This window comes from Falco cherrug, chromosome 1, assembly GCF_023634085.1.
Source record: "Falco cherrug isolate bFalChe1 chromosome 1, bFalChe1.pri, whole genome shotgun sequence".
Lineage (NCBI taxonomy): Eukaryota > Metazoa > Chordata > Aves > Falconiformes > Falconidae > Falco > Falco cherrug.
In genome coordinates this window covers 94,509,986-94,531,529 of record NC_073697.1, presented here as the reverse complement: position 1 = coordinate 94,531,529, position 21,544 = coordinate 94,509,986, and the positions used below count along the sequence as shown (strand labels likewise).

Sequence of the window (21,544 nt, the reverse complement as noted above, 5' to 3'; positions counted from 1 at the left end):
CGGCCCCGCCCCGGCCCCGCCCCGGCCCCGCCCCGGCCCCGCCCCGGCCCCGCCCCGGCCCCGCCCCGGCCCCGCCCCGGCCCGCAGCCATGGCCGCGGCAACGGCGCAGGTCGGCAGCGTGCCGGGGGTGGCGTGAGGCGGCCCCGCCGGCTGAGGCTCGGCCCGGCCCGGCTTCCGCGGTTGGTGTCCCCGGGGGGGGGCCCACGGGGACGCCGGGCTCGTCCCCTGCAGGTCCTGGCAGGCAGCGGCCTGGCACGGGCCGAGGCCCGGCCGAGACCCCGCCGAGGCCCCGCTGAGGCGCTGTAGGAGCAGCCACAACGCGGCAGGCACCGGGGCGTCGTGGGAGCTGCTGGGTGAAACTGACTCCATCACTCTTCCCCCACAGGCGAGGAGGGTGGCAGTGGCCCCGTGGGACAGAGCCGGTACCGGGCTGTGTGCAGGGCCTGTGGCGTGACCCTGGCCTCCTGTGGCGTGCACCAGGCCGCAGGCCAAGCATGGGGCCTTGGCCCACGGGTGAGGGGTGGCAGCACTGTCACCTTGTGTGAGGGACACTTGCGCTGGGCTCGGGTCTTGGAGGGGCTGCAGAGCCTGTCAGGCAGCTGGGGATGTCCCCTCCATCACCCTGCCCTCATGCGCCGCTATGGTCCCTCACCAGAACCAGAAACCAGCGCAGATGCCCCATCCAAGGGACCGTCAGCTTTGTCTTTCCCACTAAGCAGAATGTTTTCGTAACTCCTCCGAGTATCTGAGCAGCCCAGGTTTTATGTCAAAAACGTGTCAAGGACCCTTTTCTGCCCACCATGCTGGCAGATTAGGTACCAGTTAGGAGCCAGCACTACCCCACACGAGGTTTGCTGTTGGGCGAGCAGTAGCGATCTGCCCACAGATGGTTTTGCAGGGCCTGGAAATGGGGATCGCCTCCCCTGGATGCAGGAGGGGAGGTGTGAGGATGGGATGTGCGGGTGTGTCATTACCTCTCTTCCCCCTTGGGTCAAGATTTTTTCCAGAGAGTGCGTTGTCTCCCCTGGGGTACTTGCACATCTTTTAAATTAATGTTTTTAGGAAGAAATTATAAACCTTTTGTACATTCCTGCATTGGTTCGTGTCGGGTAGTCCCACCCATGAAAGCTGCCTTCAGTGGGCATGGCATTTTGGAGATGCATAGTTTGGACCATGAAAAGGGTGCAGCCTTTCATACTAGTTTTTGGTGATCAGCCTTTGTGTTAAGTTTGTTTTATCTGGAATAGTTCTCTGAATTACCTTCCAGTTCATTTTCCTGTGTCTGATATCCAAGGCTGGAGAAAGTAATTCGATTTTGCAGTATCTGTTGAGTAATCACAAGGTCATTGCTATACTTCTGTTTTAACTGTAAATATTTTTGAAATTAAGAATTCCTGCTGGCAGACATCAGGATATTGGTGCAATACAGGCTTCTTAAATGTCGAGGTCAGGATTCAGAGCAGCCATAAGTAAATTAAAGGGGAACTTACTATGGCTGTACTCAGACTGCCAGGTAGAAGTGATGTCCAGAAAGGTACATCACACGGTGGGCCAGAACCTTTTCCTCTGTGTCATGAATATTGACAGCAGAAGTGTTTTTCATCATTTTTACAGAAGGAGAAATTAATTATTTAATAACATAAATGAAATATCTCAAATCATATTCAGTGTTTGCTTTTCCAGTCTAGCTTTAAATGATTTTGGAAGAGGAATCTTTTTGCATGATTCTGCTGATGGCTTTGTGAAATTCCCCTGCGCCCTGCCAAACTAATGGGAGCTGGAACAGAAAGATTCACAGGAGGTTTGTAAACACAGTGAAACTGTAAATGACCTGGGTTGTTTGTTGTTTTTTTCTTTTGTTGTTGCAGGGTGCCAGAGCTTTAGCTCTTTCCTTAATGGTTAATACCTCTATGGTCACATTAGACCTGGGTGACAACTGGCTGTAGGGAAAAGGGGCAGCTGCAATTACAGAGATGCTGAAAGAAAACTGCTACATTTCAGGTTTGTATTCTCCCATCTGCTGTTCTCTGGTGGATGCATTGGTGTAGAGGAGGAAATTGTGCTGGTTTTGTGGATTTAACCAGTCCTGCTGTCACAGTGACTGTGTGTGAAAACGGTACCGGAACTGGAGTACTGTTTGAACAGTGAGTGTTTAAAACTGCTGCTTTGTCACCTTTTTGCACTTGTTTTCATAGCATTTACTTTTGTGAAGTTAGGATGCCACTTACTGGAGTGAGTTCAGTCCTGTTACTCCTGTGAAGCTTCTGGAAAGCCAGGAGAAAGAGCAAGTTTTGGCTTTGATTGAGGATCAGAAACATCCTCCTGAAACTTAAAAGACTATTGAGAGGATGCAGTTAATAACAGTTAAGGCTTTGTAAGTTGAATTTGCACAACTGGCATCTAGGAAAAGGGGCTTCTCAATAGGGACAAGTGGAAGAGAAGCCCATCTAGAGTGAATCTCCAAGCCTCTGTTCTAGCCACACACATCTGCTCTTCCTAGGGACATTTCATGTGTCTTAATACCTCTGTGGTGTTAGACTACAGATAGTGCAGATACAGGGAGCAGAAGCAGAGTCGCACTTCCTGAATTTAAGTCTCAGTCGGGCAGTGTTCTGTCTAGAGATGATGGTTTTAGTCCCTGCTTTTCTAGGGTCGATATGCCTGCCTTTGATAATTAAAGTAGCATCTCCTGGTCATATGTGGACAGGTTGTCTGGGTTGTGGGTTACACGTGGCAGGGTCCTGTGCTGGCTCTGCAGAGCTGAGTTTGGTGGGATACATCTGGTTGTGCCAGCACATACCCAGAGGCACTAACAAGCCCTGTCATACCTGAGGTTGTTATGTGCAGAGACAGTCTAGGAGTCCCTGTGCGATGCTTCTGTGTGAAGAACGCAGAGCAGGGCCCAGGATGGGTCTGTGTGGAGCCCCTGTCATGTCTCTGCATTACATTTTCCAGCACTTGCATTAACCTGCTCTTTCAGTGTCTGAATCTCCAGGCCTTTGCTACAATACAGGCAGAACTTTCTCTAAGTCATGCTGGTCGCTACACTGAAGGTTGTAGTTTATTCACAAAGAACACGGCCAGTTTAGACAGCTGAAAACACAACTCTCATATAACTAAGGCAACCCTAATCTGTTTGGTTAGGAACTCATCATGGATGAAGGGGACAGGTTCTGTGCTCTGAACTGCTTGTTAACATGGGATTTCCTTATTTTTGTTTTCTAGTGGTTGGATTCAGTATTAAAGGTTCTCTTCTGTGCTAGGAAAATTCATTCTGTATGTAGGTGGGCGGTGAAGTTCATGCTTTCATATTTGGGTCTCTGTCTGCCTTCACATCCATTCGTGTTGTTACATTCAGCATTGCGGTCGCTCCCAGCCTATGCTCTTTTCTTCAAGCCACAATGAGGAACCAGGAAACCCGCTTTCACTTTGCTGAGTGTAGGTTGTGCCTGGACTGGGAAGCACACATGTACAAGGAGCACTTTTGTCTCATGTCCCATATTTGTGTGGCAAAACTTGAATGAGCCTAACTTAGGGACAGGCTGTAAATTCAAAAATGAAGTTATGTTGTTCCTGCTAAAATATTATGTTAGACCAGGTTCAGCATTGTTATTTTGCAAGTCTGGCACTGCTTCTGCCATTGCAGCATAGAGGTCAGGCGCCTCCCTGCCATCTGACAGGATAAGATTTGATAATCTGATAGTGTTTTTTCTTTCGCCAGTTGTCAATTTATCTGACAACGAATCAGGTGTTGAAGGAGCTTAGACCTTTTCCGCTATGCTTCTAGAAAATACTACAATTGTGTCCCTCCAGCTCTCAGGAAATGAATATGTTGATCATGCAGCCAAGTATTTAGCAGATGCCATCACAGCAAACAGCAAAGTGGAAATTCTGGATCTAAGTTACAACATGTTTGGTGACAAAGCAGGTAAAGTACTGTCTGTGCAGCTGGCACAGAGAGGAGTGCTGGGGCAGTTAGCAATGCGGCTTAATGAGTTGCTTGCCTGCCTCAGACCTTTGGGGGGCCGGGTCGGTTAATATTTTCAGTTTCCTGAGAAGTATTTTTGACTCTTTGTAGGCAAAACCAGTGTCAAGCTATCATCATTCACCCATCTTCATTCTTACCCTCTTCTTACATCATTGCAAGCTTTACCTCTTCTGTTTCTTTCCCCGTTCTTCCTAGTTCACAAGTTCTGATGGTCTTCCTTGCTTATTTTTTCCATCATTATTTCAGCTTTCACAGGTGTGTAAAATGCTTAATAACAGCAGAAAACATCCAGCAGAACGAAGTTTGCCAACAGTCCTTCTGTCTAGCTCCTCATCACTGAGAGGTCATTCCAAGTGCCAAGGGGAGGTGTGGGAGTGGAACAGGCAGTTGTATGTCCCTGATACTCTGCCACCCTTGACAAGTTGTGGTTTGGGGACTTCCTTTGCTAGTGACTTTGTCTATTTCTTTTATTGTTGGTCTTGACCTTGCTAATACGTGTTGGTCTTTTTCTTTGGCTCCTGATTTTTAAGCATGCTGTTACTTAATTGTTACATCCTTGCATTCACAGTGCTCCTGTGATGATGTGCGATATAATGAAACCCAGTTATTGCGCTCTGGGCTTTAGTCTGTTCTGGTTTCACCAGGCTTACTTGTGCTGGGCTGAACTCCTCCGTCTTTCTGACTGTCCACTTCTGTAGTACACTCCTCATAATACCATTGCTAATCCCTGACTTTTAAACCTTTATGCTCATCTCCTTTTTGCACCTTACTGGCACATGCTTCATCTTCTCCATCTGTGGCTCTCTAGGCAACCCCAGCCACATGTTCTGCTACTATCTCCAGGATGAAGACTCACAAATCTTCTTGTGCTCCAGGTCTCACTCTACAACCATGCACCAAATCTCTCTACTTCCAACACTGTCTGTGATGGGTACATAATCAAAAAGGGAGGTCCTGAATTTTTCTCACCCATGCCACATCCCATGCCATCTGTCAAATCTACATTTTCCCTGTATTTTGTCGTTCATGAAAAATTCACAATCTTCTCTCCATCCACTGCTTTATGACTCTTAATCATCACACATCTCACTTGCTATAGCCTCCTTCTTGAAGATCCTCCCTGTCTTCAGTGGGCTTCTCTGGCTCACAAGAGAGGAAACAACCATAATCCTCTTCTCTTCTGGCCACCAGGAACACACTAGCCATTGGCTTTGTTCCTTCCCAGTTCTGCCCTACTTTTTTCCTCATTTTTACTTTTGAAGGCTGCAGTGGCTGCTTTTCTCTCCACCCCTATCCTGCTCAGGTTCTGCTGCCTTCACAATCAAACAGCTTTCCTAAGTCTTCTGGTCTTCAAGCATGTCAATGGCTTCCTTTTCTGTGCTGGCTGACGACCTCATTTCTTTACTGTCCCAGTGGAAACTCACAGAACACTTGCTGGGGAAATCTATTCAGATTTTATGACAGTGGAGCTTTGAGAGGGGTTAAAGAGAGAGTGGAGCTGGCTTCTCTGCCATCAGAGCAGACCAGCAGGCTTCAGTTGGCTGGAGGCCAGAGCTGGGGAAGGGTGAGGGACTGTGGGAGGCTACCTACCTGCTTGCTTGTTCTCAGCTTTCAGACTCTTGTCAGGCTGGAGAATGAGCCTGTGCAGTCACATCTGCACACATGAGCAGCATACCCTGGCTTTGTGATACAGGGAATGGATCTTCTCTCCCTCTTTGCTATGTTTGCAGCCTGTGGTCAGAGCACTCATATGCTTTATTGTCCAGCAGCTTCTGCTTTGTGTTTATGGTAAACAAGGTACAAAAGGAAATAGTTTTAAATTTAATTGCCTTCCCAGACGTAATATAGACAGTTGCAGAGAAATATCTAAACTAACCTGAGCTCTGTTTTAACTCTTAAACATAATCCTTTTAATGCTTAAATTGTTTGGCTTCATCTTTTTTCTGAGGTGAAATTCTTGGAACAGCAATAGCAGAAAACATTGGATTAAAGAAACTTAAAATCAGCTGGAACCATTTCCATAGCCAAGGGGCAGCTGCCTTGGCCAAGGGCTTGGGGGTAGGAAATGTTGTCACTCCTGTTTTTAAATTGTGAGAAGTCACATGAAACTTTTATCTGTTTAAACAAGCGTGAACGCCATCATGTGCTGTTTGCCTTATGCCCTTGCCTGTCTGACAGCCATCTATGGTCTGGGATTATATAGACCTTGGAATTAAGAGTGTAAATTCATCCATTGTCTATTGACATACTGCATGTGTTTTTATTTCTCCATTTCTATTTCCTTCCCTTTTTAGAGTCAAAATTACTATAAATAATATTTTGAATTGTTTCATTTCACTTCTGATTCCTAAATCAATACAGAAATTGTTCTGTAGTTTATATACAGGTTTTACCCTACTAAAAGGAAGTAGTCTCTCATTAAAATAAGAAACAGTTCTTCTAACCTCTTAGGCTGAAAGGGGCCACTACAGTAATTTAATTCCATCTCTTGTCTAATGCAAATCACATGTCCCATTCAAGGACTAGGGGAGTGACCCCCAGTCGCTTTTCAGACAGTAGAAGGGATGGTAGTGCACAGGCAGGATATTTCTCCAAGGTTGAATCAAGTGACAGGGAAATTTTCACTTGTGTGTTTATGTCACACCACAGGCAAACATGTTCCTCAAAGCGCTGGATGTGTCCTACAATGGCTTTGGCAACAGTAGAGCAGCTGCCTTGAGGGAGGTTTTTAAAGCCAACAATGTGCTGGAAGAGCTCAGCATCAGGTGAGTCAGATTTGGTCCTGCTGCACATTTTCTCCCATTTTGTAGTTGGTGGGCAAAGCCTGCAGCAGCCGTTCTGCAGAGAAGGCAGCTCTCTCTCACCAGGCAGGTCTCAGCACAAGGTCTCTCATACACCTTAGGAAAAGAGCATCACTTCTGGAACAGAGGCTCTGTCTCAGGCTAGTAGCCACTAATGCCCTTAGAATCATTTAGTTAGCAACTACTTTTGATTTCTAAAAAAAGAAGTCAGTTAGTTGTTCATTGAGGAGAAATTTGTGTCCCTAACTCATACGCAACGTAGGTCGCTACATCTGAGGTGATTATACAAGATCTGTTCATAGATGGAGGTTTAATCAATGGTATTTCAGGCAAAATTAACACACCAAAGTGCGGAGGTCTGCTGTAGGATGGGACTTGCACCTCAGCTCTGCTGACTGTATTGACTGTATCACCATGGACTACATACGGAGACTGTGATGGTGAGCTCAGAGGAAGGAGTTGCCCGGCAGTCACCTGCATTTGATCAGCTGGATCTTGTCCTTCCTGGCCCTTAGCTGTGAACAATCCAGATGTCCACCCACCACCTGATGATCCCTGAAATGTTGAGCCTTCCTCTGGCAGCTGGTGCCTGCCTTTTGTACCTCCTCCTCTCCAGCTGTTTTAACTTCTCTTCCTGTAGACCATCCTTCTGAGCTTAGTATCCATCCTGCCATTGTCCTCACTTTCTCTCCAGGTCTTTTTTGTTTGCTTGTTTTCCACCTTTATTCAGTTTAGCTCACTGTCTTTTGGCAGTGCAGTGAGGAGCTTGTGTGAAAACCCCTATCTTCCTTTGATTTCTGTGCTACTTCATCATCATTTTAGCACTTACACCTCTTGCCCTGGGAGCAGAATGCTGCTGTAGAGTCTCATACCTACCCGTAACATGGTGGTAGTGACTAACAGCCCTGGCTTTTACAACCTTGTGTCAGAATTCTCAGTTTGGGTTAAGAGAGCACAGAATATATTTCAGTATCTGTTTTCTGAGGGAGGCTGGATCCTACCGCACACTTGCTTACCTGTAGTGATTTTCCCCTCTAGGATACCTCTGTGAACAGAGAGCTTGCAAAGCTGTGTGATGCTGTGAGAATACTTTTCCAAAATCATCTTCTCAGATACGGTGGAAGCATGAAGTTGCAGAAGAAAAATCAGTCAAAGGCTTATTTTCAAAGGCTTATTACAACCTGAAGTGGTGGGTAATTCCCAGAATGCAGTGGCTTCACGTGAGTCTTTTTGGGGCTGGTTCTTCGGCACTTCTGCCTAACACCCCAGTGCCACTCACCAAGCCCGTGACACAAGGATGTGTCAGGGCAATGCTAAGGCAGGATCTGTGCAAATATTGGCTACATCATCGTTGCTGACACTTGGAAGTTCTGTCTTTTCACTTTCAGATTTCTGCTACGACCAGCTCTGAGTCTCTTCCAGCACATGCAAGAGCATCCTCATGGATGAGAGTCCAGGGGCTCCTTTTTAATCATCATCTTTGTGTGTAGGACATTTGTCTGGTGGAACATCACGTGCTGTAGGTGCTGCTGGTGCTTGGATCCATAGCCTGCCACAGTGGGGTCTGTGCAGCCTGAGAGTGCACTTACTATGTTGAAAGCAAAGTCATATTCAGAGATGTGCTGTGAACAAACGCTTTCTGTCTTAGATTTGTTCTCCTGTTAAACAGCCAGGATTGCCTTTGCCGAATTTGCTGTCAGATGCACTGGTGACTCATTTTCATCTGCTTCCTACGACAGTTCTTTAGCCTTACATGGAGCCCACATTCCCCAGAGTAGAGCCCCTGCCCTGGGTCATGACTGGCATTATTTCCTGGATGCATGCTCTTGCTTTTGTCACTGTTACACATGGTGGATGCGACAAGTTGCCTGGAAATAGGACAGGCACTCAGTGGTTGCTCAGCAATGACAACAGCATGTGGGCTGTGACTTTTCCCCTCCCTGAGATGTTTTCTGTGATTCTGGTATAATCCGGTGGATCCCTCGCTACACTCTCTGGGACACCTGGGCACTGTGATTCAGGGAGAGGGGTGGAATTGTGAGCTTCTTAAGGAGCACTGGGAAGGAAATCATGTCTGTGTTCTAAGAAGCCTGGCTTAACTCTCCCTCTCCTGCTCTCTGTGAAGTAGTTGTTTCTTTGCGGTTTGGGAAGGGGCTGAGGATGCTCACACAAACAGCTCTGTCTGGCTTGGGCTGGAAGTGCAGGGAGCTCTGCTTTGCAGTCAGAGGGCAGCAAACCCCAGTGGTGTTGCCGTGCTGCCTTAACCTAGCTGTGGCTATACACAAATAATTGTCTTTCATTCCCTGAAGGTTGCCAGACATCGTTTGTAAAGAGTGTGCAACAGTCTCGGTGTACCCACGGCCGCAGCTAGGCAAGCCTGCTCTGTCCCCAGGCATGGCAAGTGTGCGCTGGGTTTGATTGCCTGTTTCACCAACACACCAGCTGGCAGGTCTGGGGACATCCAGGCAGTTCTGTCCTGTAAGGCAGTAGTGACACCTCTCTGAGATGGCAGCTTGTGAAAAGCAGGGGCCAAAATTCAAGTCAGCTTCTGTCAGTCTTTGTAGAGTACCAAGAGTACAGGCTACCACAGCAGTTGGCTGGTGCCCTGTGTTTTGCCTTACGCTTTTTTCCCTGGAACAACAGCATTATTATCCCCTTGCTCACTTTGGTATTTAATTTACCTAATAAATGTGCCTACCAGTGAAATTGCACTTAGTTCTCAGCAGAAGATGAGGTTTAGCCTCTTTATTTGAAAATAACTCTATGCAGTTATGATTTACCTAATGGAGCCTGTCCTATAAACGTGCAAATTATTTTACAGTTACGTATCTAAAAAATAATGTCTGTGCCTTGGATTCACACCTGTCTGTTTACACCATTTGGAGAGGTCTCTTGCATGTTGTTAAGGTCTGTAAATCTGGATTGCTTCTAGAAATTGCAGAACCATCCTGACACCCCCTTGACCTCTAGATGAAAACTGCATGTATCGAACACAGAAGATGTTATGAGGCTTGATTTAAATCAGTATAAGTACTTATATTTTAAGATATTTAGTTACTATTTATTGTTTCTGTTACGTCCCTTGCTGCTAGCCCTTCCTGTGCTCTCCAAAGAGGAGATGCAAATTAAAATTGTATTAAAAAGTTAATACATACGAAGTCCATCCTTATTCCCCAGCTGGTGTAGCTAGAGAAGATCCACTTACCCCTGCCTTGACACATCGATTCATTAGGCACTGCAGTTGGACCTGGGTGTTTTTAAGTTCAATAAATCTATCGGTGTACCATTTGGGAACCTAAAAATACCAGGTGAACCAGCAGTGTTTTATGGGGTAATGTAACTGGGATATGTATGTTGAATGTTCAGTTGTCCTGTGGGTTTGATGAGAGAAGGAGGTGGCTGTGGCAAACTGAGCGTTTGCCTGCTCTGTGTGCAGGCAGGATGGCACAGGCAAGATTGTGGAGGCAGGATTTGCTCTCTGGGAGGGCTGGAGGGAGAAGAAGGAACAGGCAGCCGGAGCTGCCCTGCGGGAGGTTTTGTGTGTGAAGTTGCAGGGATGTGTTGTGCTTTGGCAGCTGCTGTGAAAGGTTATGAGGAATTAACGTGGAGAGTTATACTGAGAGCCGTATTTCTGTTGTACTGAAATAGCAGTTACTCGTAATTTACCTGGCAGTCTAGTCTCCCCAGCTGGTTTCCCCATTCCTCTTTCCTCCAGACTCTGTTGTGTTCTTTTTCAAGTTGGGAACTAATCTTGGAATAACTCACCAGAAGATTTGAGTCCCTGTTCACCTTGTAATTTCCAGTACTGAGCTTGTTTGTTGGGGTTTTTTTGTTTTGTTTTTGGGTTGTGTTTTTTTTTTTCCTGAGTGTTATTTCAATATTGTTCCTTTTTGGTTTCTTCACCAAACTTCCAGGTAGCCAGTTGGATGCCTTATGGAAGGTTCTATAGTACAACAGCACTGCTGCCTCTTTCCAAGCTGCTGTCCCCATCAGAGCACAGAGGTTACACAAATCCATATTAATTGTCACAAATGGTATTTTTTTCCTCAGTTCTTGAGCAGCTCTCATGTTGATCAGTGTCCTTTTGAGGCCTTGGATTTCCTTGCACCCCTTCACCTTTTTGAAGGATCAGCCAGCTTGTTTTCCTGCAGTGCTCTGGGCCTTCCTCCAGCTGCCGATTATTTCTGGAAAAAGTGCATTAATGCTCCAGGGAAGCTCACTGCCTAACCCCACATGAAACTCTTCTGGTGTAAGTTACGTAGGTGATCACTAAAGTTTTAGCTGTAGTACTACTAATAAGCATCATCTGAAGGCAGGGCTGGGGCAGAGGAGCCTGTACATGACTCCTAGCTTCTCCTCCAGCACAGCAGAGTTTTTCAGGAACGCTTTCATCTCCTTTACAATATTGAGTGTGCTGCCGTGCAGAAAGGTGCCTTAGCTCTTGTCCCAGCAAAGATCAGGGCCCATGGGGTTTGGTGCTGTCCTAAAGGGCTTCCAGTGTAGCAAGGGAAGCCCAGGCAGGTGGGATCATGAAAATTCAGCTGTCCTTGCTCCAGAAGAGGAACAGCTCACTGCAGCCCATTCCTGACAGCATCTGATGGACATTTCGTAACCTCTCAGGCAAAGTTATCATTGCCAGAAGCAAGTGTTTCTAGTCTGTTGCCTAAATCTCCCCCATGACAGTTTAAGTACATTGCTTCTTGCCTTGTCTCCTGTGCACGTGGTGAAGATTTATCCTCCTTTTGTGGCTGTGTGGTTGGAGACTGGCCTGTCTGCTGTCAGAAAGGAGCCTCTGCTGCTGGGATGGGACCACTTTGTCCCTGCATGTGCTTGTACAACTGGTTAGAAGATGTTTTCACCAAGACCTGTGGCCCCAAAGCAGCTTGCTGCAGGGACTGCAGAGATGCAGGCTGCTGAAGCATGACCGCAGGCATTCCTACCGTGCTTCGGGTACCCCTGTGCTCAGCGCTCCAGCTGCTGGCCTGGCCACTGGCACTTGACGGAGGGATGAAGGGACCACCCAGCCCAGGGTTTGTGCCATCTTTTAATGCCCTGCCGTTTTCCAGGCAGTGGGAGGAGCAGATACACCGCTGCTGGCGTCTCAGGATGAAGAACTGTGCTTACCTCATCCTCTGGCTGTAGCTGCAGGAGGAGGAGGGGAGGATCGCAGGGGATAATGAGAGGATTACTTACAGCCAGCCTTAAACGAGCCCTGCAGCTTGTCTTTGCTGCTTTCAGAGCTGGGGTGGAGGGGTGGGAGGGATAAGGAGGGATAATTTAGAAACAGGAGGCTGGGAAGAGATTTAATTAGGACGTTGGGCTGCTCTCTCCTTGGCAGAAGCCCACCACCCTCTTCTAGTGCTTGGGGCTCCCTTTTTCCTCCCTTGAGCATGGTCAGGGCTCAAGTATGCAAATGGGTCAGTTCCTGCTTATTTCAGTGTAACTTCTGTGATTAAACTGTCTCTGAAGCAGTGTTGGGATGCACCTATGACTCCCATCCCTTGCTGCACTTCACCATGCAAGAGCCCAGCCATCCCTGCAGGAGCTCCCCCAGCTTGCATCGCTGAGGCTGCGTGGGCGAAAGCAGCGAGCCTGTTTCCTGAAGCCTCCAAGATCATCATCAGCTCAGTGCCGTTTGGCTTATCCCTGGAGCTGGGCTGGCTACCCCTCCACCAAGCCGCATCTCGGGGCTGGGCGTGGAGGGACGCCAGGCTAATTTGGTGTCTTTACCATTTAAACGATGGTGGGTAGTATTCCTGGCGTTGATTTTTCTCTCTAGTACAAATCCCATGTTATTCCCCCTCTGAATTTGCGTTTCAACTTGTCTCCTTACGCCTGCTTTGTGGGAACTCTCCTCCCAGGGCACGGCAAACCAGCACTGCCCTGGTAGCTCCTCTACCCTGACCTCCCAGTCCAGCAGTGGGGCTGGTGAGGCTCTGGCTGTCCCTGGCCACTGCCTGCCCACTCACACGCTGTTTGTGGGGGATTATCATCCAGGGATCACATTAACCCTCTTAGCCCAGCCCAGGCGCACATGTGCTGGAGCTGCTCCTGCCCCGTGGCCCCTAAAGCCCTTCCAGGTTCCCGGAGCCCCCAGTGCCGGCCATTACGCCACTGACCTAAATACTTCACTGATGCATTGTGATTAGATTGATTTCCATACAGTCCAGATAGGCTGATAGACCATTTCCATGAATCCCAGAAAAAATGATTTTTATTTTTATTTTTTTTTTAAAGGTAATTTGGAGAAAGATACTCCTATGGAAAATCTGTGTACTATCAGCCGGAGTGAAACAGCAAGAGGTTGTCTCCCCATCCTCTATGAAACAAGGTTTGGTGAGCTGCGTACGGGGATGGTTTGCTTTTAAATCCGGCTGGATCACACTTGGGGGGATACAGATGAGGGAACTGATGTTCTCCCTACAATTATGAGCTGCCATCTTGAGGCACTGCTGACACTTTTTAGTTTGGATTTTTTTTTTTTTTCTTTCTGCTGCTACAATTTTCAGGAACAAATCATTGTAGCAGGGCTCCCTTGGTGGCAGTGGCTGCTGACAGCCCCCTTTTTTTGTGTGTGCATTAATGGGTAGGCAATTTAAAATCAATTAATACATGTTCTGTGCCTGTGCAGGGCATGTTATTGCAACGGGATGGTGTATGACACAGACGAACTGACCAATTTTGTAATCCTATTTAAAAAAAAAAAAAACGCAAGTGTGCTCAAGAGGGCATGCTCACCTCCCAGGCTGCCGTTAATTATGTTTCAATCCTTTAATTCCCTGCCAGCTGCATCCCCATCATTCCCTGCCTCTCCCTGGCTGTGCTGGGGGCTACCCTGTATCCACGTTTGCTTTTCATGGCACAGCCTAAGCAGTAATTCCTCTGCATTTTTACAGATGAACATTTTAAAATAGATTAAATATCAATTGCTATGAGGCTCGTTCAACAACTCTTAGATCTTTGTCAAATTAAGGCTGATCAGGAGCTCACGCTGAGTGAGCCCAGCCCCAGCAACAGCTGAGAATATTTTGCAGTGTGATTTCTATTGACTTTCCTCCAAAAGAGAACACAAAAATGTTTTGAACCTCAGCCTGTCCTGCTCTACTAGGACTTCTACTGCTCTTCCTCAGCCACCCGCCAGGCTCCCTTGCTCCTGATACATCACTACGGTTCTTTCTCCTCACTTTTATCCTGCTGACAATGGATTTCTAGCAGGCATTAAAAGCCAACAATTGATAAGGAGAGTTCAGTCTGTCTGCCTCCCCAGATACTTGTTGAATATTTTTTTAATAAAGAATGACTTTATCACAGGAAGGAAACAATGGTGAGGATGGGGGTGCCTGTGGGTTATCTCAAGTGACTCACGCTTTAATTCCCATTATTTGCTCCGGTTCACAAGTTCTCCCATCCGTTCAGCTCGTAACCCTGGGCAGCTGTAGCGAACCTGCCCTGGTGCTGCTCAGCATTGTCCTTGGGGCTGGCAAAGGGGTTCAGGCCCATCGGGTATAGTTATATTTGTGTATCTCTAAAGCTCACCTTCCAGGCTACCTTTGCACAGCTGTCCCAGCCCCTTGGAGGTCCCAGTTTCCGTGGGTCCCACCGGAGCCCCTCCTCGTGAACAGAACACCCATGTCAGAAGAGCAAAGCTGCTCTCGGAGTGCCTTGTGGACCCTGCCAGGTGGTGTGCAGCTCACACGTGCCAGCCCAGCTCTGGGAGCACATCACAGTGACTCCCTGTGACCTGTCCTGGCCCCACGATGGCCGAGAGCAGCCCTGGGCAGGGTCTGCATGCCGTGGGCAGGGTCTGCACGCACCGGCCCACTGCTGCCCTTGCAGGGCTTGGGAGGAAGGTGGCAGTGGGTAGCGTGACCCTCCCCACGTGGACTGTTGGGGACACACTCAGCACAAACGACCAGAGCCATCACAGAACCAGTATTTATGAGGGTGACCGTGTCAGCCCATTGCTCACAAGCCACTACACAGAGGTGCCAAGCAGGGCCACAGCACGGCGGGGACACGCTGCTCCATCGGCAGCAGCGGCAGCACAGGGGAGAGGCGGGATGCGGAGCAGCGCTGGCAGACGGAGGGGTTCACCCAGGGAGCCGGCGTATTGTACCGAGACCACCCATGGCCCCTCTAGGCCCCCCCAGGGACTGGCCAGCAAGAAGCAATGGGACCAGCTTGCCCACGGTCCCCGGCTCCTCACAGGATGCAGATGACGTTGCACGTCCAGCATGGCTGCAGGGAGCAGGGTGTCCACGCTGCAAGGCCTGGCAGTTCAGCAACCTCGTGCTCAACAGATTGTCTCCTCCATGTTTTCTTCCAAAACGCGCTAAACCCCCACCTCCCTTCCACTTTAGGCTGCTCATGGGCAAACCAGCAAAGGGTGGCTGCAGCAGTGCCGCTGGGGAGCAACCCCATGACACCACAGCAGCCAGGGTGAACCCCAGAGCGTGGGGGTGCTCGCCGGGGAGAGGGCAATACTGAAAAGCACCTGCAGAGCCCGTCTCAAGCCCGAGCGAGCCTGGGAGGGATATCCTGAGGGGCTGAGCCCCCCATGCTGGGGCAGGCGGCAGTGCAGACTGTGCTGCTGGGGCGCAGGGGAAGGCGGGAGCTGGCTCCAGGCAGCCCAGCCCAGGGATGCTGCAGGGGACCTCTGGGGACAAGGCAAGAAATCTGGGGTCCTGAGTGCCCACACCCAGCTCAGGGCTGGGGCAAAAGCCTGGCCCTGCTGTGACCTTGCAGCCAGGCACAGCCCCCAGCCCCCCCCAAACAGCCGATGCCAGCGGCTGGGACGATGCAGTGGGGCTTCTGCTGTGACAGCCCACACCAGCCGTGTCCCTTCTCCCATCTCCTGTTCCCAGCAGCTCCTCAGCCCCAGCCTTTACGGAGCGTGGCCCTGGGGGTGCGGACAGCAGGGGTGCCAGCGGGGAAGCATGTTTGGCCCCTGCCTCCTTCTGCAGGTGGGCTGAGCAGGAGGCAGGGGGGCTCTGCAGGGCTGCAGCCAGGATGAGACCTAGGACTGGCGGCACTGGGCTGCCTGCGCAGGTCCCCAGGGTCCCTCTGCATCCCCAGCTGCGGATAGATTTGCTGCATGGTGCCTGGGTGCACCTGGGGGAAGGTGGCAAGGACACAGCTCCTCAGGAGCAGGGCAGGCGCTGGGCTGAGACCCAGTTCCTGAGTGCTGGCAACGGAGAGGGAGGGAGCCAGGCCCCAGCCATGCTCTGCAGGGACCGGGTGGGGAAGGGCGAGCATCCTCATCATCTCCAGATGGAGCCACATGCCCAGGGCTGCCCCAGTGGCTTCTCTGTCAAAGGGAGCAGGAAGAGGAAGTGGGGGGGTCTCTGGCCTTGCTGTGGGGAGGGGGTCAGATGCTCCCATAGCCAGGTGTCCCCATCCCCTGAAGCGTCATCTCTTACAGTCGTCGGTGTCCGGCAGCCCGGCAGTGGGCTGGGAGCTGGGCTGGACTGCCTGCACCCTCTCCTCCAGGCTGCCGCTGGGGAACACCACATAACGGGCGCTGACACGCTGTGGCCTGGGCTCCCGCAGGTTCTCCTTGCTGTGCCAGATGCCGTAACCGAAGTACACCAGCAGGCCTGCAGCGGGGACAGCAAGGGCAGTGGCTCGAGCACAGGCCGGCAGCTGGCAGGGATGTGGCCGGCATCCTGGCGAAGCAGCACAAAACACGGCGCCGGGGCGCTTGGCTGAGCTGCTTGCAGGAGGAAAAGGAGCCCACTGCGTGTTGAGAGCAAGGGGAGCACCCCCAGAGCCTGGGAGGGGGAAGCCCCTCGCTGGGAAGGGCTTCTGAAGCCCCGGGGAGCTGCCTTGGGAGCCTTGTCATTCTGGTCCAGAGCTCGAAGGAGGATCCAAACCTTCACAGGAACAAGTCATAACACACTGGGAACCAGAAAGGGTCTGGGAGACCTTGGCTTCTGTCTCAAAGGGGAACCGGAGGCAGAAAGGGGCACGATGTGCTTTATAAACCCATGGCCAGGGGAGAAAAGCTGCAGACGCAGCTGGCCAGTGCTGGGGCAAGCCCGGCTCCCTTCTCCCCTGAAGCATCCACCGCCCTCCCGGGGCTCACGTTGCCGCAGGAGCACTCACCTAAGAGCAGCCAGATGGCAAAGCGGAGCCACGTCATGTAGCTGAGCTTCAGCATCAGATAGATATTGAGGACGATGCTCAGCGCCGGGGAGAGGGGTACCAGGGGGATCTGTGGGAGGAAAGGAGCTGGGGGGCGTGAGACCTGCAGGATCACGTTCCCCATCCTTAAAACCATAGAGACAAAAGCCAGCACTGGTAAATGTGGGGGACAAAGTGACCATCCTCCTGGGCTTTCTGAAAATGACTTTTTTTTCCCCGGAGAAAAAGGCAGCCAAAAGGAACAATGAGGATCCAGGAGCTGGGAGCCAGGCTGGCAGGGTGGGCATGGGCGCTGGGAACAGCCCAGAGGCATCATCGCAAGGACCAAACAAGCTTCCAGTGCAATCCAGAGCCAACATGGTCCTTGCTGGAGCAGCTGGTGCATGGGCACGGCAGGGACGTGGTGTTACCATCCACATGTCACACTGGGCCGGGGCCCAGAAAGGCTGGGAACCGGAGAGTGAGGAGCACAAAAGGCAACAAAAGTGGTTTGGAGGCTGAAGAGCTCCACCATGTAGCTCAAGGGCAGGCCAAAGGCAGGAGTTGGGACATGCATGGAGTAGGGGGGCTGTGGGGATGAGAAGAAAGGAGCCTGGGGTGGGTAGGAGCAGTCCCATGGGATGGACACAGAGCTGCTGGGGATGTCCTCTCCTGGGGACCAGTGACCATGCAGACTGCCACCACGGGCAACACCACCTCCCCGCGCCCAGAGCTTGCCACCACCCTCCTCCCCCAGCAGCTGTGGTGCTTTCACCAGGCCTCCTGTGGGTCCACCAGAGCTGCTCCCACCCCAGCGACCCTGGCAGAGGGACTGATCCCACCTGCGGCCCCGGGTGTACCTGGAAGGTCTGCGTGCTGCGCTGTTGTTCATGCGCCCAGATGAGGAGGAGGCTGAGCAGGAAGCCCAGGCTGAAGAGGACCAGCAGCAGGGAGTAGCTCCAGGTGGGCAGGTGGAGGTGGGTGTTGCCGAACACCAAGACGGAGCAAAGGCAGATGGCAGACACCATCAGGGTCACCACGGCCACCGTGACCACCTCGCCTGGGTAGAAGTCGCTGAGGAACTCCAGGTAGGGCTCGAAAGCTGCCTTCAGCTGTCCTGGCTCCCGGTGCTCTTTGCTCTTGTCCCTGTCCACCAGCTGGAGCTTGTCGGAGAAGGACTCATACTCCTTCAGCTCGCCGGTGGATGGACCCTCATGGGGCTCAGGGGTGGGCCGGTCACCAGCTGCTGGTGCAGGGACATCCACCTTCTGCTGCTGGAAGCGCAAGACGATGATGCTAGCAGCCACAAAGGTGTACGCCAGCAGCGTGCCAATGGACAGGAACTGCACCAGGGCTTCCAAGTCAAAGATGAGGGCCAGCAGGGCCATGAGCAGCCCGAAGACCACAATGCCGATGACGGGCACCTGTGTGCGGGGATGCACACGGGAGAAGACCCGAAAGAAGAGCCCATCCTCAGCCATGGCGTAGACAATGCGTGGCAGGGAGAAGAGGTTGCTCAACAGGACCGTGTTCATTGCTGAGGGATGGGCAGAAGAAGGACCCCGTCAGACCCAAACCACCCTGGTGCCCAGCCCCCATTGCAAGCGAGGTGGGCAGCTTCCGACGCTGCTGCCTGTACTCACCACAGATGGAGCCAGCGGCCACCAGGAACCCTGCCCAGGCGTAGCCCCTCCTGTAAAATGCATCTGCCAGGGCAGAGTCGGGGTCCAGCGTGTGCCAGGGCACCATCAGCGTCAGCACCACCGACACCAGGATGTAGGCCCCGGTGGCCAGCCCCAAGGAGAAAGCAATGGCCCTGGGGACAGCCTTCTGCGGGTTCCTGGCCTCTTCGCTGGAGGCCGCGATGACGTCAAAGCCCACGAATGCGTAGAAGCAGGTGGCTGTGCCAGCCATGATGCCCGACAGCCCGTATGGGGCAAAACCACCCTCCTGGGCACTCCAGTTCTTGGGCTGGGCCAGGACGAAGCCCATGATGAGAATAAAGAGGATGACACCCATACTGATGGCTGAGAAGACATGGTTGAGCCAGGAGGACACTTTGGCCCCAAAGGAGATGAAAGCGGTGGCTACCAGCAAGATGGCAGCCGCCAGAAAGTCAGGGTAGTGGGCCAGGAATGGCACCTGCCAGGTGCCCACGTGGGTCTCCGTGAAGTTCTTGATCTTGTGGTTGAAGATGGAGTCCAGGTAACCGCTCCAGGCCCTGGCCACTGCGGCTCCCCCAATCATGTACTCCAGCAGCACGTTCCAGCCGATGAGGAAGGCCCAGATCTCACCCACAGACACGTAGGTGAACATGTAGGCAGAGCCTGTCTTGGGTACCCGGGCTCCAAACTCAGCATAGCAGAGAGCAGCCAGGAGCGAGGCAAAGCCAGCAATGATGAAGGAGATGATGACGGCGGGGCCAGCGATCTCCTTGGCCACAGTACCTGTGAGGACATACAGCCCGGAGCCCACCATGCCCCCAATGCCCAGCAGCGTCAAGTCAATGGTGGAAAGGCATCTGTTGAAGGACGTCTCCATCATGTCGTCCTCCAAGGTCTTCACTCGGTTGAGTTTCTGGCAGAAGCGAGTCAGGTCGGTGGAGCGAGGCAGCCATCTGGCCATGGTGGAGGCAGGGGGCCCTGCCCTCCGGCAGGGCGAGGGGTCCGCAGCAGCGAGACCCTGCCTGGAGACCTGACAGAGGAGCAGGAAGGTGTGAGCATCCCCCCCTGCAGAGAGCTATTGGGTGGTGGGGACTGGGTGGAAAAGCTACCGGGGCACATTCAGGGTGTTCCCTTGCTCCTCAGCCACCACAGGGCTTAGCCGCAGAGCGTGTCCCCCTCCAGGGTGGTGGCAGAGGACAGCCAGCCACTCTGTGCAGGGACCCGTGCTTCACGCCAGCTGGGAGGGAAACCACAGCACCCGCAGGGCAGCACCTCGCAGGCTTTTCTTTTTAAAGCAAAGCTGCATTAAAGCCCAAATTTATCTCCAGCCCTGCTGAAGGTTTCTGTGCTGCTTCCCCTCCACCTTATTTAACATCTACCGGACCATCGCCCTGGCGTGCCTGGAGCCCACTGAGGGGGTACAGAGCATCTCCCAGCTCCCAACATCCCACTGCATCCCCAGGGAAAGCCCAGGCATGGTGCAGAGGCGTGCATCAGGAAGCCCAGAGCAGCTCCGTGAGGACGTGGGAGTCCCCGGCCAGACCAGGAAACACATCCAGTGTCAGGATCGGCCCCAGCTGGCAGCTGCTGCCCGGAAAGCAGGACAACGGGAAAGCGGGACAATGGGAAAGCGGGACAACGCAGCTCTGGGGACCTTCAGGTGCCGCTTCACAGCTGCTCCATGGGGTGGTCTGTGGTTCTGGTGATGCTCTCCCCTTCCAGCCGCCCTCCTTCCCATGCCAAGATAGGTGTCTCCCTGCACCCCCAAACCACCGGTCCCGCTCGGGGGGCCGGTGCCACTCGGTGCAGCCCTGCTCCCTGGGTCCATCCGCCTGGGAGGCCAAAAGGTCCTGCGGAAAGGCCACCGCGAGCCGACAGCATGACGCTGGCCCGTGGGGACAACAGGCCTGTTGTCCCCAACTGTGCTGGCTGAACCCCTCCCCCAGCATTGGGGTCCCCAAGAAGGGAGGGGCTGGCAGTGTCAGGGTACCCGACCCCAATATGCCCGAACAGCCGCAGCCGGGCAGGACGCGGAGCTCGACGCCCGCTGGGGCAGGGAGCATCCCTCCCGGGCTGGCAGGGGGTGGTCGCGGGGCGGGGGGATGGGGACACACAGCTGAACCGGGGCCGGTTCAGCCTCTGCATTCACCCCCGGGTGGGGAGGGGAAAGTTTCGCCCCTGCTCAGCCCCACCGCGCCCCCGCCCCGCGCCCAGCCCCGGCCCCGCTCCCCCGAGCCGCAGCGCCTGCCCCACGCCCCGGTACCGGTACCGCTCCCGGGAGGCCCCGCTCACCTGCCCGGGCGCGGCCGGGGGCTCCGCCAGCGGCCCCGGCCCCCACCTGCTCCGCGCCGCCGCCGCCGCCGCCCGCCCCGGCTCCGCCTCCCCGGCCCGGCGGAAGGGCGGGCACCGGCTGCGGGGACCCCCCCCGGGGCGCGGCGGGCGGGGGCCGGGCGGCTCCGAGCCCCCCCGGGGTGGGGGCTGGGGAGCAGGGGGGGCAGCCCCGGCCCCCGCGGAGGGGCTGGCGCGGTTTTGGCAGCGCACCGAGACCCGCGGGGGGGACGTCACCCCCACGGGGTGTGCAGCCGGAGCCACCGTCAAGGGGACAGCGGAGGGGTTATCCCAGATCCGGGATACGGCTCTGGCTGGAGCCAAGGGCTGGGACCCTGCTCCGCTCCTCCTGGGCTGTTCCAAGGGGAATCGGCCCCTACCCGCTGTGCGCCGGAGCTGCCGCCTGGGGACGGGGACCTCCGTGCCCAGATCCGCCACGTAGCAGCGGAGGTGCGGGGGAAAGCGGCGGAGGGGCAGCAGCAGCAGGAGGCTCCTCGCCAGGCCCATCCAGCTCATGGTCCTGCCGCCCAGGAGCGAGGAAAGCTGGTGAGAGCACAAAACGCGAGCAAAAGTGTGGATGTGGTGCTTCCACCTGGCTCCAAGCGTCTGCAGCTCAGGGAATCGCCGCTCTCCATCTCTA

General features: G+C 53.0%; 2 protein-coding genes across 14 annotated transcripts; one reads left to right on the top strand and one right to left on the bottom strand.

The window, feature by feature from the left end:
• Positions 1-71: 71 nt before the first annotated feature.
• On the top strand, positions 72-14,112 carry LRRC74B (leucine rich repeat containing 74B). 13 transcript variants are annotated; one of them, XM_055719047.1, is made up of 6 exons: positions 77-386; positions 1,870-2,002; positions 3,789-3,929; positions 5,938-6,047; positions 6,639-6,754; positions 8,179-8,479. In XM_055719047.1, exons 2-6 carry the CDS (start codon positions 1,975-1,977, stop codon positions 8,237-8,239), a joined length of 456 nt encoding a protein of 151 aa, XP_055575022.1. In that variant the 5' UTR covers positions 77-386; positions 1,870-1,974; the 3' UTR covers positions 8,240-8,479. The 13 variants fall into 13 exon arrangements, 5 of the variants coding, with proteins under 5 accessions (XP_055575004.1, XP_055575022.1, XP_055575012.1 ...); XM_055719037.1 differs by having other exon boundaries at positions 77-514; XM_055719029.1 differs by having other exon boundaries at positions 72-2,002.
• Positions 14,113-14,226: 114 nt separating this feature from the next.
• Positions 14,227-20,958, bottom strand: SLC7A4 (solute carrier family 7 member 4). Its single transcript, XM_055719017.1, has 5 exons — positions 20,869-20,958; positions 18,556-19,606; positions 17,773-18,449; positions 16,895-17,003; positions 14,227-16,386 (listed from the first exon to the last, which is right to left on the bottom strand). The coding sequence occupies exons 2-5, from the start codon at positions 19,535-19,537 to the stop codon at positions 16,199-16,201; spliced, it is 1,956 nt and encodes a 651-aa protein (XP_055574992.1). The 5' UTR covers positions 19,538-19,606; positions 20,869-20,958; the 3' UTR covers positions 14,227-16,198.
• Positions 20,959-21,544: the final 586 nt, after the last annotated feature.

Excerpts from the sequence above, each read along its gene's own strand:
- LRRC74B (XM_055719029.1), top strand. The coding sequence starts at position 1,975 with ATGCTGAAAGAAAACTGCTACATTTCAG. Across the intron at positions 2,003-3,788 it reads AGAAAACTGCTACATTTCAG|AAAATACTACAATTGTGTCC; the intron begins GTTTGTATTCTC and ends CTATGCTTCTAG. Across the intron at positions 3,930-5,937 it reads CATGTTTGGTGACAAAGCAG|GTGAAATTCTTGGAACAGCA; the intron begins GTAAAGTACTGT and ends CTTTTTTCTGAG.
- SLC7A4 (XM_055719017.1), bottom strand. The coding sequence starts at position 19,537 with ATGGCCAGATGGCTGCCTCGCTCCACCGACCTGACTCGCTTCTGCCAG. Across the intron at positions 18,450-18,555 it reads GGCCGCTGGCTCCATCTGTG|CAATGAACACGGTCCTGTTG; the intron begins GTGAGTACAGGC and ends CCCATCCCTCAG. Across the intron at positions 17,004-17,772 it reads GCAGCACGCAGACCTTCCAG|ATCCCCCTGGTACCCCTCTC; the intron begins GTACACCCGGGG and ends TTCCTCCCACAG.